We start from the raw sequence: 17,859 nt of genomic DNA on the forward strand, positions 1-17,859 counted from the left end.
TATTCCCATAGACAAAGAATTTTCTGGGGAAAATGGTTGCTGCGAATTGTTAGTGTAGAGTCTGTGGGGACTGATTTCAAAGGAGAGCTAGAAGGGAGGGGTAACCACTTCCTGTTGGCCTCTTCTGTGTTTGGCATCAGGCAACAGAGCCCACAGGTGAGCTAAGCCTGAGCTTTTGAGAACTTAACCTCCTTGTGACGTTTTCATATGAAAAAGCTGGAACTGTTTCTTTTTCTTTTCTTTTCCTTGTTTTTTTTTTTTTAAACACTTTATTCAGCCTTTTTTTATTGTGGCGAGTATACACATGAAAACATTTGCCAGTACGACAACTTCCACATTTACAATTCAGTGCCATTGACTCCATTTTTCATGTTGTGCCCCCTTTATCGCTGTCCTTTTCCAAAATATTCCACCACCATTAATATAAACTCAGTGCTTCCCCAAACAAAAACTCCCCGTTTCGCCCTCCCTCCCACCACTGGTAACCATGAATAATCTTTAGTTTCTATGTTGTTGTTGTTAGGTGTCGTGGAGTTGATTTTCGACTCATAGCCACCCCAAATTAAAGACTAGGACTGCCCCGTAAGGTTTTCTTGGCTGTAATCTTTATGGAAGCAGATCACCAGATCTTTCTCCCTCGGAGCTGCTGGGTGAGTCTGAACCACCAAACTTTTTGGTTAGCAGCCAAGTGCTTAACCATTGCGCCACTAGGGCTCCTTTGGTTTTTATATATTTGCTCATTTCGTATAAGTGAGGTCATACAGTATTTGTCCTTTTGTGACTGATTTCACTCAGCATAATATTTTCAAGATTTGTCCCTATTATGGCACTCATCAGAACTTCCTCTCTCTTTAGGGGGGCATAATATTCCATTGTATGTATATACTAGATATTGTTTGACTATTCTTCTGTTGATGGACATTTCACTTATTTCTACCTTTTGATTATTGTGAAAAGTGCTGCAGTGGACATTGGTGTAAAGGTTTTTGTTTGTGTTGTAGCGTTTACTACTTTTGGGTATATACCTAGGATTGGGTTTACTGGATCATATGGTAATTCTGTGTTCAACTTTTTGAGGAATGGCCAAACTGCTTTCCACAATGGCTGCACCATTTTACATTCCCACCAGCAATGGATGAGGATTCCAGTTTCTCCACAACCTCACTAACCCTTGTTGTTTTCCATTTTTTTTCTTTTTTTATCATTGCCATTCTATTAGGGGTAGGGTGATATCTCATTGTAGTTTTGATTTGCATCTCCCTAATGGCTAAAGCCCTGAGTGGCACAGTGGTTAAGAGCTCGACTGCTAACCAAAAGATTGGCAGTTCGAATCCACCATCCACTCCTTGGAAAGCCTATGGGGCAGTTCTACTCTGTCCCGTAGGGTCGCTGTGAGTCAGAATCGACTCGAAGGCAGTGGGTTTGGTTTAATTGCTAAAGATGTTGAGCATCTTTTCATGTGCTTGTTGACCATTTGAATACCCTCTTTGTTGAGCAGTCTGTTCAAGTCCTTTGCCCATTTTTTGTTGGGTGGTTTGTCTTTTTGTTGTTAAGGGGTGGAAGTTTTGTATGTATGTATTTGGATATTAGGCCTTTATCTGATAAATATGGTTCCGGTAAATTTTCTCCCAATTTGTAGGTTGTTTTTTCACTTTGTTGATAAAGTCCTTTGGTGTACAACAGTATTTAACTTTTATGAGGTCTCATGTTAACTATTTTGTCTTTTGCTACTTGTGTTTTTGTTGTCCTATCTGATAGCCCATTGATAAAAACTAGGTCCCATAGATTGGTCCCTACATTTTCTTCTAAGAATTTTATTGTTTTAGTTTTCACATTTAGGTCTTTGATCCACTTGGAATTGGTTTATATGTATGGTGTGAAGCATAGATCCTGATTCATTCTTTTGCATCTGGAAATCCAGTTTTCCTAGTGCCATTTATTGAAGGGACTTTTCCTTCACCGTTGAATAGATTTAGCACACTTGTTGAAAATTAGTTGACCATAGATGTGTGGATTTATTTCGGGATTCTCAGTTTTCTATTGGTTTATATGTCAGTTATTTTACCAGTACCAGGTTGTTTTAATTGCTGTAACTTTGTAGTATGTTCTGAAATCAGCAAGTGAGTCCTCCTACTTTATTCTTCTTCAAGACTGTTTTAGCTATTCAGAGTCCCTTGCCATTCCATATAGATTTGAGAATTGACATTTCCCTTTTGACAGTGAAGGCTGTCAGAATTTTGATGGGGGTTGCACTGAATCTATAGATAGCTTTGGGTAGTATTGACATCTTATCTGTGTTAAGGCTCCCAATCCATGAACAGGGAATGTCCTTCCAGTTTGTTTAGGCCTTTGATTTCTTTTAGTAATACAGTTTTCTGTGTACAAGTCTTTCACCTTCTGGTTAAATTTATTCTTAAGTACTTTATTCTTTTACATACTATCTTAGATATTTAGTGCTGCTATAACAGAAATAGCACAAGTGGATAGCTTTAACAGAGAAGTTTATTTTCTCACTGTCTAGTAGGCTAGAAGTCCAAATGCAGGGCGCCAGCTCCAGGGGAGTGCTTCCTCTCTCTGTCGACTCTGGGAGGAAGGTCCTTGTTATCAATCTTCCTCTGGACTAGGAGCTTCTCTGCACAGGAACCCCCCTCTGCTCCCAGCACTGCTTTCTTGGTGGTATAAGGTCCCCCCTTCTCTGCTCACTTCCTTTTTATGTCTTGTAAGATGAAAGATGGTGTGGGCTACACCCCAGGGAAACTCCCTTTACATTGGATTAGGGATGTGACCTTAGTAAGGGTGTCACAATCCCACCCTAATCCTCTTTAACATAAAATTACAATCACAAAATGGAGGACAACCACACAACACTGGGAATCATGCCCTAACCAAGCTGACACATATTTTTGGGGGACACAATTCAATCCTTGACATGTACTGTTGTAAAAATGGTAATGTTTCTTTAATATCTTGTTCAGCTTGCTCGTTGCTGATGTATACAACTTCGGTTGATTTTTGTGTTTGACTTGTACCCTGCCGTTTTGCTCAATTCATTTATCAGTTCTAATGGCTCTCATATAGAATCTTTGGAATTTTATATACATGAGATTGTGTCATCTTTGGAAAGGGATAGTTTTACTTCCTCCTTCCCTATTTGGATACCTTTTATTTATTTATTTTTCTAGCAGAATTACTCTAGGTAGGACTTGCAGAATGATGTTGAATAGCAGTGGTGACAGTGGGCATCCTTGTCTTGTTCCTTATCTTAATGAGAAGGCTCAGTCTTTCTCTACTGAGTGTATTGTGAGCTGTGGATTTTTCATAAATGCCTTTTATTATATTGAGGACTTTCCCTTTAATGTATATCTTTTTGAGTTTTTTTATCTTGAGAGGGTGTTGAGGTTTGTCAAATGCCTTTTCTGCATCAATTGAGATGATGATGTGGTTATTTTCCTTACTCTGTTAATGTCGTATTACATTGATTGATTTTCTAATGTTGAACCACCTTTGCATTCCTGAGGTAAATCTACTTGATCATGGTGTATAATTCTTTTAATATGTTTTTGGATTCAGTTTGCTAGTATTTTGTCAAGTATTTTTGCATCTGTAGTCATTAAGGATATTGATCTGTAGTTTTCTTGTGGTGTCCTTGTATGCCTTTGGTATCAGGGTCATGCTCACCTCATAAAATGAGTTAGGAAATGTTCCCTTCTCTATTTTTTGGAAAAGTTTAAGCAGGGTTGGAGTCACTTTTTCTATAAATGTTTGGTAGAATTCCCCAGTGAAGCTATCTAGTCCAGGATTTTTTTGTTGTTGTTGGAAGGTTTTTAATAATTGATTCAATCTTTTATGGGTCTGTTGAGATCATTATTTCTCTTGAGTCAATGTAGGGAGTTTATGTGTTTCAAGAAATTTGTCCATTTCCTCTTAAGTTATCTAATTTGTTGGCGTACAACTGTCCATAGCATTCCCTTACAATCCTTTTTATTTCTTTAGGGTCCTTTGTAATGTCCCCACGTTTGTTTCTAATTTTAAATATTTGCATCTTCTCTCTCTTTTTCTTTGTTAGTCTATCCAAAGTTTTGTTGATTTTATTGATCTTTTCAAAAAACCAACTTCTGGTTTTGTTGATTCTCTCTATTGTTTTTTATTCTCTATTTCATTTATTTCTGCTCTGATCTTTTTTCTTTTCTTCTAGTAGCCTTAGGCTTAATTTACTCTTCCTTTTCCAGTTCCTCAAGTAGTAGAGTTAGGTTATTCATTTGGGATCTCTTTAAATATATACGTTTATTGTTATAGGATCGTTATGAGTCAGAATTGACAGCAATGGGTTTTCAAGTTATTGCTGTAAATTTCCGTCTGAGTACTGACTTTGATACATCCAGTGAGTTTTGGTATGTTGTATTTTAATCTTTTTAAATTTATTGAGACTTTCTTTGTGTCCTAAGATATGGCCTATCCTGGAGAATGTTCCATGTGCATTGGAGAAGAATGTATATTGTGCTGTTGTTGGATGGAGTGTTCTATATATGTCTGTTAGGTCTATTTGGTTAATAATATTGTTCACATCTTCTATTTCTTTATTGATCTTCTATCTAGCTCTACCTATTATTGAATGTGGTGTATTAAAGTCTCCAACTATTATAGTGATCCTGTTTATTTCTCACTTCAATTCTGTCAGTGTTTCCTTTATAAATTTTGTGGCTCTGAGATTGGAACTGTTCCTTGAGAAAACACTTTTCTCTCTAGGAGACCCTTCAGTCTGTTTCACTCCTTTGGGTCCTGACACAAATTCCCCAGCAGGTGATTTCTAGGCCACTCTTTTGGGGGGAGAGTTGTTCAGAAGAGTTGGGTAACTTTGAATTGAATATTGCAGATGACTATCACTAAATCATTGCCTCTTTGTATTACCACTTCATGGCAGTTTGCCACCCGTTAGTCCCCTGTTCCATTTAAAAAATAACATTTGTATTGTACCACTTATAGACAAAATACGTGTGTATTGTGGAAAATGTGGAAAAGATAGAAGGGTATAAAGAATTTAAAAACACAATCCTTTTCTTTTTTGGTATGAGGAAATATTTCAAAAGAGCAGTTCCATGCGGCCTATGCCCTGCGGCCAAAACCCACCGGGAGCATACCTACAGTCGAGCAAAGTTGAGTGGGTTGACTTGTTGCATTGAGGGAGAACACACACCATGGGAAACTGTGGGACATCTTAGAAAGAGGGTTTTAGGAAGGATTTAATATAGGATTTGGGCTTATGTTGGGTGATTTGGGGAGCCCTGGTGGCACAGTGGTTAAAAGCTTTGGTTGCTAACCAAAAGGTCGGCATTTCAAATCTACCAGCTGCTCCTTGGAAAAGCTGTGGGGCAGGTCTGCTCTGTCCTATAGGGTCGCTATGAGGTGGAATCTACTCGATGGCAACTGGTTTGGTTTGGTAGGATGATTTGGGAGAGGGTTCATTGAAGTGGGGCTTTATTCTGTACTGGATACTGTCAAGAAGCAGAGGTAATTCTGTGATTGAGTATCTTAATAATTCCTATCTTGAAGGCAGGAAGAATGCTGTTGTTGTTAGTTGCCACTGAGTCAATTCTGACTCATAGCCTCCCCGTGTGTGCAGGGTAGAACTGCTCCACAGGGTTTTCAAGGCTGTGACCTTTTGGAAGCAGATTACCAGGCCTGTCTTCCGAGGCACCTCTGGGTGTGTTAAAACCGCTAACCTTTCAGATAGAAGTTGAGTGCTTAACCGTTTGCACCACCCAGGGACTCCTTCAGGAAGACTAGACCGAGGCTAAAGCTGCTATTGGTAAAGAATTAGCAGTCACTCATATTAGCCAGAATAGGGGTATGTTTGTGTTTTAGACAGCAGTGTTGTTTTTGTCTGCCTACAGACTTGATTAGGGAAGGAGCCTCGGAGGCACAGTGGTTAAGCACTCAGCTGCTAACCAAAAGGTCAGCAGTTCAAACCCACCAGCTAGTCCATGGGGGAAAGATGTGGCAGTCTGCTTCTGTAAAGATTACAGCCTTGGAAACCTTATGGGGCAGTTCTACGCTGTCCTATGGGGTCATTATGAGTCAGAATCGATATGATAGCAATCGGTACAGGTGTGGCTAGACTTGATTACGGAGTGGTCTGGTCTTTGTCTTGATCCATCACAGTCATAGAGTGGTCTAGTCTGGTGGTGATGTTCTGTGAAGGCGTTTCTGTTCATTGGGAACATCATGCCCTAACTTCTGGCTGTTGAGAACTGCTTTTCTCTTTCCCAGTGCTGTGCCCCAGAATCAGTAAAGATTCAGCCCACTCTTGATCATCTTCTGCAGGCACAGAGTTTTTTTACCTATTCATTCGTACAATGTTTTTGAGTACACGCGTGCCAGGTACTAATCCCCTTTCCTAGGGCCTACTTAAATCAGACACTACATCCATTTCTTTGGTTTACAAGAAAGCTGGCAGTGCTGTTAGGGAGACTGTCGTAGAATCTTGCTATTTTGGACAGTACTAGTACAGGAAGTCTCAAATTTTGCAATAACTTGCTTCCAAGAGTTTCTTAGTCTGCTGTTTAGTCCTCACAAACACTTTTTCCCCATAGAACGTGTTAGGCATTGTAGTTGGGATCCCATATGACTGCATAAAGGCTTACTTCATCTGTAATTCAGCTGAGAGGTGACACTTTTAGCTGTTTAGTGGTACATGGCAATAAGCGATCGTGGAGAGACCTGGACAGTGCAGCCAGGGAGTTCCTGTTGGGCGTTGGGTAGAAGGGAAGTCCTTGTAATGCAAGAGTTAGTGGCAAACTCATGCCCATAAGGTCAGCAGGTAAGGCCAGTGTATGAGGCTATCTAAGGGAGTGGGGCAAGCTGGGGAGGGCACCTCCTTCTCCAGGGGGCAGCCAATACCCCAGCTCCCCCACCAGTTGTTGCCGTGCTGGCCCAGTTTGACCTCTCATTTTAAGAAAACACAGAAATCCAGATTTTTCTGTGAAATCACCTGAGTTGTCAATTTGGGAAATAAACTTTTTTTTTTTTTTTTTTTCAGTTTTTTAAAAATTTTTATTGTACTTCAGGTGAAGGCTTACAGAACAAATAGTTTCTGATGAAACAGTAGTGTACATATTGTTTTATGATGTTGGTTAACAACCCCACAACATGTCAACCCTCTCCCTTCTCAACCTTTTTTTTTTGGTGAAAATATACATAGCCAAAGATATACCATTTCAAAAATTCCTACATGCACAGTTCAGTGACATCGACTACGCTCTTCCAATTGTGCCGCTATTCTCACTTTAGATGAAGGCTTACAGAACAAAATAGTTTCTCATTTAACAGTTAGTACACATGTTGCCCTATGACAATGGTTAACAACCTCACAACACATCAACACTATCCTTACTCAACCTTGGGTTCCCTGTCACCAGCTTCCTTGTCCCCTTCTGCCTTCTGGCCCTTGTCCCTGGACTGCTGTACCTCATTAGTCCCATTTGGTTTTATGGGGCTGTCCACTCCCAGGCTGAATGGTGAACCTCAGAGGTGACTTCACCACTGAGCTAAAAGGGTGTCTGGGGGCCATACTCTCGGGGTTTCTCCAGTCTCCTTTAGGCCAGTAAATCTGGTCTTTTTTTTTGTGAGTTAGAATTTTGTTCTACATCCTTCTCCAGCTCTGTCCAGAACCTGGGGAATAAACTTCAAGTTTCAAATGCAGTCTCTATGTGGACCAAGCAAAATGCATCTTTGGACCAGATTCAGCCCTTGGGTGGAAAGGGGTGAACCAGGCCTGGCGTCTTGACCCTGTCTCTTCTTCACCAACAGGAAGAGATGTCAGGGGAAAGTGTGGTGAGCTCAGCGGTGCCAGCGGCTGCTACCCGCACCACTTCCTTCAAGGGCACGAGCCCCAGCTCTAAGTACGTGAAGCTGAACGTGGGTGGGGCCCTCTACTACACCACCATGCAGACGCTGACCAAGCAGGACACCATGCTGAAGGCCATGTTCAGCGGGCGCATGGAGGTGCTCACCGACAGTGAAGGTAAGCCCACCCTAGCCAGGCACCCGCCTCTGGTCATGCATTCGACACTGTGGCAGATGCTGGGGACGTGCTTGTGGTGGAGAACTTCTGTCTAGTTCAGAGGACAAGCATTGAGAGAGAGTTGTACCCACAGGCACGGAATTCTAGCTGTGCTCGGTGTGCAGAGAGCCCTGAGTGTGTAACACGTCTCGTTTGGGGGGTGGGTGGTCAAGGGGGACTTGCCTGAGGAAGTGTCATTTAAGCTGATGTGTAAAAATGACTAGAAGTCACTGGACAAGGACTCTTGTAATCTTGACTTTCTTGTTGATTTGCTGTGTGACTTTGACAAAGTCTCTTCCTCACTATAGGCCTCAGCCTAGGTATGTGTAAAATGAAAGCTGGACTAGTTGCCCTAGTTGATTCCTTTCCACTTCCCTCTGTTAGGATTCTGTGACTTGAGAGTGAAATTCAAGCCTGATAGAGCCTAAGCAATTTCTCTGCACCTTAGTCCCCCTAGGATGGAATCCTGACAAAGACGCACAGACTAGACTTGAGCCCCAGCTCCCCGTTTAGTATCTGGTGATCCTGACCAAGTTGCTTAACCTTTTGATGTCTCATTTTCCTCATCTGTTAAAATGGGAATAATTTGATACCTGTACGTCATAGGGTTGCTGGCACATAGTAAGTATTCAATGCATGTGTATTCAGTGCTTTTTTTTTTTTTCCTTCGGCGTAAAGGCATGTTAAAATCAAACCCAAACCCATTGCCATTGAGTCATTTCCTACTGATAGCATCCCTGTAGGACAGAGTAGAACTGCCACATAGGGTTTCCAACGAGTGGCTGGTAGATTCGAACTGCTGACCTTTCGGTTAGCAGCCAATCTCTTAACCACTGCGCCACCTGGGCTCCAGAGGCATGTTAGTGAAAGGCAAATTGTTTGAAGTAGTCTTGCCATAACTACTTCCTACCCACCTGAAACAACCAAAGAGCACCTGGCAAAGGGATACGTCCTTACCTGACTGGCTTTACAGGGCAGGTCACATGAGATTTAAAAATGGCCCATCCTTTAGTCCTTGCCTGAGGTTGCTTGAGACCAAGCCAGTTCACAGCATGCGTTGATGCTACTGTACCTGTTTCTGAGACTTGGCTTTCTGTGTGGATGCCCCTGCCCTTCCAGGGATGTTGATAAAATTAGACAGATTTGGGGGCTTTGAGCCTGGTGTAAGGAGCCCTGGTAGTGCAGTGGTTACACTCGGCTGCTAACCGAAAGGTTGGCGGTTCGAACCCACCAGCCGCTCTGCCAGAGAAAGATGTGGCTGTCTGCTTCCATAAAGGTTTATAGCCTTGGAAACCCTATGGGGCTGTTCTACCCTGTCTGTAGGGTCGCTGTGAGTTGGAATTGACTTGACAGCAATGGGTTTTTTGGAGCCTCACGTGGCACAGTTCAGTCTCTGATCCTGAAAGGGCTGGAAGTTGGGGCTGCACTCTAGTTGGAGTGTTTCCCTCTGCGAGTCCTGGGAGAACCCCGGGCTGCAGGGCTTAAGATCTCAGCTTCCCTGGGCTTCTTGTTAACTCAGGTTTCTGGCCCAGCCACAGTACAGTGAGGTTGGCTCCCCAGAGCTGTCATCTTTGTCTCACCCAGAACATAGTGAGCATTTTATGAGTGGGTGGATCTCATTTTCTGTGCCACACCCAGCATTGCCCGGGAGTCTTTGTGGAAATCAAGACAATAGCACCCCTGCTGCAGAAGGAAACCAACCTTATCTGAGAACCTGGGATTAGGAAACAGACTTTATCTGAGAACCCATAATTATTGTGGTTTTTCTCCACCCTTCCCAGTCTTCGGCAGGGCTCAGGAAAAGCAACTGAATAGCTTTGAAAGCTGATTGGGATCCTCTGCTGCTTGAAAGCCCTCGCCTCTCTCTCTCCGTGGTCTAGTGTAGAAGAGTCCTCAACATCCGCCCCCTCACCTCTCTGTCTGGTCTAACGCAGAAGAGTCCTCAACACCTGCCCCTCGTCTTTCTCCGTGGTCTAATGCAGAAGAGTCCTCCACATCTGCGCCCTCACCTCTCTGCATGATCAAATGCAGAAGAGTCCTCAATACTCCATTCTCCCCACACACACGCTGGAAAAAGGGTGCAGGTGGTACCAGTGGGACTGCTTACGTGTCCTAAAGTTGGTTAAGGGATGTCCTTTCCCCAGTGCATCCTCGGAAAACCCCACGTCTCTGGGGAAAACAGTGCAGTTTTTGACACTCCAAGCCTAGGCTTGTTTTCACATCCATAGAGCAGCCTCCTTAATATTGTTATCAGTACTAAAAAGTTCACAATGTGACATTTTATAGGTGTTATTTAATCTTCATCAGAATCCTTTGAGGGGCGCCCTGGTGGCGCAGTGGTTAAGGACTTGGCTGCTAACCAAAAGGTCAGCAGTTCAAGTCTACCATCCGCACCTTGGAAACCCTATGGGGCAGATGTACTCTGTCCTGCAGGGTTGCTATGAGTCAGAATGGACTCAGCAGCATCGGGTTATAACCCTTTGAAGGGTAGGTACTACTGTTACATTTGATAAGCAAAGAAACTGCATCTCAGAGAGATGAAATGCCTTTTTCAAAAGCTACAGAGCTAGAAAAAGTGAAGCCATTGAACCCAGGTCTCTGCTTTTACCTTCTGCTGTCTGTGGTTTTGTGTGGACCCAGCTCCCAGGCCAGATTGCACGAGTGTGGCAGCCTTATGGTTCAACTGCCAGCTTCGTGCTGAAGCCCTTTTGGGGCCATGTTAGGGCCTGGGCTGTCTGACCAGGGTGTCTTCTAGCCAGCCACTGTGTCAGGCAGAGCAACCCCTCTGGCCCTGGGGGGTACACTGTGCAACCTGACTTACGGCCTAAATGTTGCCTGAAGCATACCCTTGGGTCTAAAAATTGAGATGGAGTTCTGGAATCTTACAGCTTCACCCCAGTCCTCAGGGAGGAAGCCTGCTAGCTGCAGTGAAATTTGGTACCCCCCACCCCCCAAAAAAAAATCCATTGCCACTGAGTCAGTTCCACCTCATGGTGATCACATGTGTTAGAGTAGAACTGAGCTCTGTAGGATTTAAAAAAAAAAAAAAAAAAACCGTTGCCGTTGAGTCAGTTCTGACTCATAGCGACCATATAGGACAGAGTAGAACTACCCCGTAGGGTTTCCAAGGAGCAACTGGTGGATTCAGACTGGTTAGCAGTCAAGCTCTTAACCACTGTGCCACCAGGGTTTACTTGGCTGTAATCCTCATGGAAGCACATAGCCAAGCTGTTCTTCTGTGGTGCCTCTTCCATTGGTGAGTTAGAACCACCAACCTGTCAATTAGTAGTCAAGCTCAAACAGTTTGTGCTACTCAGGGACCTTCTTAGTTTGCTACAAACAGGCAGAAATGCCAAGTGCAGCTCAGCCAGGCAAGTGAGTCCAGCAGAACAGCCTGATGGTTAAATAACAGAGCTTTGAAGGTCCGGAACAGTGTTTGTCCTCTTGCCAGAAATCTCTAAAAGGATACCTGAGCTTTAAAGTGGCTGCTTCTCAGGAGGGGACCTGGAGTCCAGGGTGGGTGGAAGCCTCTCCCTTTTCACCCTATGCCCTTCTGCCTGTTTGAGGTTTGTACCGTGTGCATGTATCTCCTAAACAGAAGAACATGGGCGTTGGGGTCAGACAGACCTGGGCTTGCGTCCTGCCTCTGCCACATGGTAGCAGTCATCACTAATATCTATGGGGATATTTCTCTGGAAACCCTGATGGTGTAGTGTTAAATGCTACGGCTGCTAACCAAAAGGTCAGCAGTTCAGATCCACCAAGCACTCCTTGGAAACTCTATGGGGCAGTTCTACTCTGTCCTATAAGATTGCTATGAGTTGGAATTGACTCGATGGCAACGAGTTTTTCTCTGTGTTAGGCACTGTGCTTATTTTGGATCATTCACCGTTTACCAGTAGTGTGACAAGTGACTTTTTCTCTGAGCCCGTTTCGTCATTTCTAAATTGTGAATGATAATGCCTTGCAGAGTTATTATGGAGAGTAAATGGGAACATTAGAAAGCACGTGATAACAGGGCCTGGCGCATTGAGAAAACTCAGTAAATGGTATAACCATACATTATTCCTGCTTCTCTGCTTGGGGCGGGATGCAGGGACGACAGGAGGGAAAAGCACTGCTGAGGTTCCGTGGAGAAGCAGGTCTTAGCAGTGCGTTGGGACCTCGCCTGGGCCCTTAGGGGTGAATGTGCTCCAGTTCCATGTTATCCCCGGCAGGGGTGGTTTTCTGAGAAGATGAGGTCACTGGCAGCGAGCAGGCCTTTCCCAGCCTCTTCCACAGAGTCTTCCCCAGTGTCTTAGCTAGTGCTGCTGTAACAGAAATACCACAAGTGGTGGCTTTAACAAACAAATTTATTTTCTCACATTTAGGAAGCTGGAAGTCCAAATTCAGGGCACCAGCTCTAGGAGAAGGCTCCCTATCTGTCTGCTCTGGGGGAAAATCCTTGTCTCAGCTTCTCTAGCATTCTTCTCAGCATTCCTCAGTTCCTTGGGAATCTCCACTTGGCATCTCTTTCCCGTTTTGTGCTTGCTTGTCTCTGTGGCTAAGCTGCACTTATAACTCAGAAGAGATTAGATTTAGGACACACCCTACACTGAGAATGGCATCATTTACATAACAAAAACCCTATTCCCAAATGGGATTCCATCCACAAGCGTAAAAAACCTATTGCCATCCAGTTGTTCTGACTCATAGTGACCCTATAGGAGAGAGTAGAACTGCCCCATAGGGTTTCCAAGGTTGTAAATCTTTACGGAAGCAGACTGCTACATCTTTCTCTTGGGGAACCTCTGGTGGGTTTGAACTGCTGACCTTTCGGTTAGCAGCCAAGCACTTAACCATGCACCACCAGGACTCTTCCACAGGTATAGGGGTTAGGGTTCCAGCACACATTTTGCGGGGCATAATTCAATACATAACACCCAGAAAGGTTCCGTTCTTATGGTGCTAGAATTTTTACCAGAGCCCTTGTCACCATCGCCAGTATCACTTTTCGTGGTCAGAGTTCCATTTAGAACTCACCGACAGTCATCTGTTCCATCCCTGTTGCTTGGCACAGTACTTTCCCCTGTATATGGTTCTGATCTCTTGCGAATGTTTTTGGAATTAGGGAGTGCATAAACTGTAAAGAACAGAGTCATTAATCATCTTATCTGTGCACTCTCCATAGGAAACCAGTAGGGAGGTCAGTTTAATATGTGGGAAAACTGCAGTACCTGGGGGCTTCCCTGAGACCTCCAAGCCTTCTGCCTTAAATGTAACACACTTCTAAAATCGGCTAAGGAATAGAACATTACCTGATGGAGCCTCTCTGTTTCTGTCTCTCCTTTCCAGAGATAACCACTAGACTAACTTTAGTGTCAGTCAGTGGTTCTCAAGCTTACCTGTGAATTGGGTCACCTGCAAAACTTAAGTACAGATGCCTGGCACCCATAGCAGAAAGTGGGATGTAATTGACCAGTGTGTGGCCTGGGCATTAGGATTTTTTTTTAATTAAAAAAAATATTTTTTTCAAATTGTGGTGAAAATATATACAAGAAAATATACACAAATTCAACAATTTCTACATGTACAATTCAGTGACATTGATTACATTCTTCAAGTTGCGCAACCATTCTTGCTACCCTTTTCCGAATTATTCTACCACTGTCAACATAAACTCACTGCGCCCTACGCAGGAACTCCCCTTTTCCCCCTCCCTCCCATCCCTGGTAACCACTATTAATTTTTGTTTTATATAGATTTGCTGATTTCATATAAGTGAGATCATTCATTGTCCTTTTGCTACGGACTTATTCAGCATAATGTTTTCAAGATTCATCCATGTTGTGGCATGTATCAGGACTCATTTCTCTTTATGGCTGAGTACTGTTTTATTGTATGTGTAAAAATGATGAGGTGACAGACTTCATCTAACTTTGGGAGGGAGGAGGAGACTCAGCATCAGCCCACTCTACAACCTTTTTACCATTTCTGACACCAGCTGTCCCTCCCACGGCACTCTCTACTTCTCTGCTGGGTTTGATAATTCATTGCAATGGCCATACAAAACTCATAGACCATACTCACAATTATGGGGTTTATTAAAGAAGTAACGGTTACAATTCAGAATCAGGATCAACTTGGAAGTAACAGGGAACAACTCAGGATACAGTTCTTCGATCAGGACAGTTTCTTGGCTATTGCTGCCAGACCCTTCTCTGTCTGGGCCCTTTGCTCTCCGCCCCTGTCCCCACTTGGGCCTGGCCTCTGCCCTGCTCAGGCAAGTGTTACAAAGCTCTACGGATAAGTGCCCAAAGGCACCGTACTCTGCCAGCAAGCCTCCTGCCTGAAGGCGCTCAGCTCTCTTGCTTGGTGGGTTGGCATGCCCACTATAGCTGCCTTGCTCTGTAGGCCACGGGGCTTCCTCTGTGCCATCTCACAATAGTCTTCTGGTTCTGCTGCTGTTGTTTCTCTGCTGCTACTTTGTACCATCTCCAACCATCTCTGGTGTTAACAGCTGTATCTCCTGGGTCTAGGAGGTTCTTAGCACAGGGACCCTGGGTCCAAAGGATGCTCTCTGCTCCTGGCTCTTTTTCTTGATGGTAGCAAGTTCCCCCACAGCCTCTGGGATTGGCTGCTTTTAAGGCTAGTGGGATGGCAAAACTGACCAGTCCCCTGCAAGGGTTCCACAAGCACCTTATCTGCATGCTCCCCCCACCCCCCACCCCCCCAGGTTCCATGCACCTTATTTGCATTATTAGCAGGTGTCCATTCCCCTTGGTGGGCCACAAGCACCTTATTTGCATAGCCCCACTCACCATTTTGTGGGGTCACAAGACTGTGGCTAGAAGGGCCATATTAAAGCAGTTCACTGCAGTGCAGTATGTATATATACCACATTTTATTTATCCATTCACCTGTTGATGGACATTTTGGTTGTTTCCACCTTTTGGCTATTGTGAATAGTGCTGCAGTGAACATTGGTGTGCAGGTTTCTGTTTGTTTTCCAGCCTTCATTTCTTCTGGTTATATACTTAGGATTGGGATTGCTGAGTCATATGGTAATTCTGCATTCAATTTTTTGTGGGACCACCAAACTGTTTTTCACAGTGGCTGCACCATTTTACATTCCCTCTAGCAATGGATGAGGCTTCTGGTTTCTCTACAATCTTGGTAACACTTGTCATTTTCTGTTTCTTTTTTGTTTTTGTTTTTTTTGTTATCATTGCCATTCTAATGGGGGTAAGATGATATCTCATTGTGGTTTTAATTTGCATCTCCCTAATGGCTAGTGCTGGTTGAACATCTTTTCATGTGCTTGTTGGCCTTTTGAATATCCTCTTTGGTGAACTGGCTGTTCGAGTCCTTTGCGCATTTTTTGATTGGGTTGTTTTGTCTTTTTGTTGTTAAATGGTAGAGGTTTTATATATATTTTGGATACTAGACCCTTATCTGATATATGGTTCCCAAAAATTTTCTCCCAACCTGTAGGTTATCTTTTCACTTTATTGATAAAGTCCTTTGATGTACAACAGTATTTAATTTTTATGAGGTCTGGTGTATCTATTTTGTTTTTTGATGCTGGAGCTTTTGGTAACATATCTGATAATCTGTTTTGAAGACTAGGTACCACAGCCTCACCAGTATGTTGTCTTCTAAGAATTTTATGATTTTAGTTTTCATGCTTAGGTCCTTGATCCATTTTGAATTGTTCTTTGTGTATAGTGGATCCTGATGCATTCACCTGCATGTGGAAATCAGTTTTCCCAGCACCACTTATTGAAGAGACTCTTTTCCCCATTGAATGGTCTTAGCACCGTTGTCAAAAATCAGTTGACCGTAGATGTATGGATTTATTTCTGGACTCTCAATTCTATTCCATTGGTCTACATGTCGATTACTATATCCGTACCAGTCTGTTTTAATTGCTGTAGCTTTGTAGTGTGTTTTGAAATCAGCAAGTGTGAGTCCTCCTACTTTATTCTTCTTCAGGATTGCTTTAGCTATTCAGGGTCCCTTGCCATTCCATGTATATTTGAGAATTGGCTTTTCCATTTCTGCAAAGAAGGCTTTTGGACTTTTGATGGGATTGCACTGAATCCATAGATGGCTTTGGGTAGTATTGACATCTTAACTGTATTGAGCCTTCCAATCTATGAACGCAGAATGCCCTTCCATTTATTTAGGCCTTCTTTGATTTCTTTTAGTAATGTTTATTTATAGTTTTCTGTGTACAAGTCTTTCACCTTCTGGTTAAATTTATCCTTAAGTACTTTATTCTTTTAGATGCTATTGTAAATGGTTATGTTTCCTTAATATCTTTTTCAGCCTGCTCACTGCAGTTGTATAGAAACATCTGATTGTTGTGTGTTGACCTTGTACCCTGCCATTTTGCTGAATTCTTTTATTAGTTCTGATGGCTTTCTTGTGGAATCTTTGGGGTTTTCTATGTCATCTGCGAAAAGGTTGGTTTTACTTCCTCTTTCCCAATTTGGATACCTTTCTTTTTCCCCCAGCCTATTTGCTCTAGCTAGTACTTCCAGAACGATGTTGAGTAGCAGTGGTGAGAGTAGTCATCCCTGTCTTGTTCCTGATCTAATGGGAATGAATTTTTTTTACGTTTATTGGTCATTTGGTTTTCATCTTTTAGTTGCCTAGTTGTATCTTTTTTACATGATTTGTTTTTATTTTTTCTTTGTCTTGTTGCCTTGTAGAAATATATATTCTGGATCCTATTTCTTTTTGGTTCTGTATTGTGACTATCTTCTCCCAGTCTGACTTAGCTTTTTTGAATGGTGTCCTTTGATACCTCCAAGTTTTTATATTGTTTTTTACATGTAGATCTTTAATTTGTCTCAGTTGTGCTCAGCCTTGGACAGTTTTTACCCTCCAGGACACACTTGCCAATGTCTGAAGCCTTTCTTGTTTATCACAACCTGGGGGAGGGGAGGGCTAGTGTCATCTAGTGAGTAGAGACCAGGGATGCTGCTGAACTTCCTACAGTGCACAGGACAGCCCCCAACAACAGAAAAACTATCCAATCTAAAAAGAGATTCTGGTTCAGGGATGAGGCAGGTTCCTGGAATCTGAATTTATAACAGTATCCCAGTTGATTTTTATGATCAGACAAGTTTGGGAATCACAAAAATATAGAGTATAAATACCTTAGGATAGCAAGGAGAGATCAATGAACACCCCCTGGAGGAGGTGGGGGATGGAAAAGGAGAGTAGGGACATCCCGTGGAAAGGAAGCAGGAAGTGGCACAGTGGGGTGAAGAGATCTGGAAGGAAGTGAAACTAGCGACCCAATGCCCTTGATCCCCCAGGGAGGCCTCCTCCTGAGTGAGGTACCCTGAAAGCCACACAGATTCCCTCCTCAGGGTCAAACATGATATCACCAATGATAATCGTGAGATGTGTAAACTGCTCATCATCAAAGACCTCTAGCTGATTTTGAGTGCTGCTGGTAGGCTGCGCATGGTGCTAAGTGCTTTCTGTACATTCTCTCATCTCATCTTTATGCCCGCCCTTTGAGGTGCCATTTTTAAAGGACAAAGGTTAAGCATAGCTCATAATGCCATCCAGCAAATAGCAGAGCTGGGTTTCAAACACATTGCCAGCTGAATGTAGAACTGCATTTTTTTTTTTTTAAGAACTTTAAAAACATTTTATCATGGTAAAATATAACATAAAATTTGTCACTTTAACCATTTTTAGTGTACAATTCAGTGACGTTATTTACATTCACAGTGCTGTGTGACCATCACCATGATTTGCTTCCAAAACTTTTATCACCTCAAATAGAAACAGAGCTGCAT

At 43.0% G+C, this 17,859-nt stretch overlaps 1 protein-coding gene across 1 annotated transcript in view; it reads left to right on the forward strand.

Annotated features, from left to right (window-relative positions):
- The window catches only part of KCTD10 (potassium channel tetramerization domain containing 10), a 41,535-nt gene that overhangs the window by 4,763 nt on the left and 18,913 nt on the right, over nucleotides 1–17,859 (forward strand). The window contains exon 2 of the mRNA XM_023733728.1: nucleotides 7,807–8,020. Within this exon, the coding sequence (XP_023589496.1) occupies nucleotides 7,807–8,020 (214 nt within the window). The remainder of the gene's footprint in view (nucleotides 1–7,806; nucleotides 8,021–17,859) is intronic.

Source organism: Trichechus manatus, unplaced genomic scaffold (assembly GCF_000243295.1).
Source record: "Trichechus manatus latirostris isolate Lorelei unplaced genomic scaffold, TriManLat1.0 scaffold00061, whole genome shotgun sequence".
Taxonomy (NCBI): Eukaryota; Metazoa; Chordata; class Mammalia; order Sirenia; family Trichechidae; genus Trichechus; species Trichechus manatus.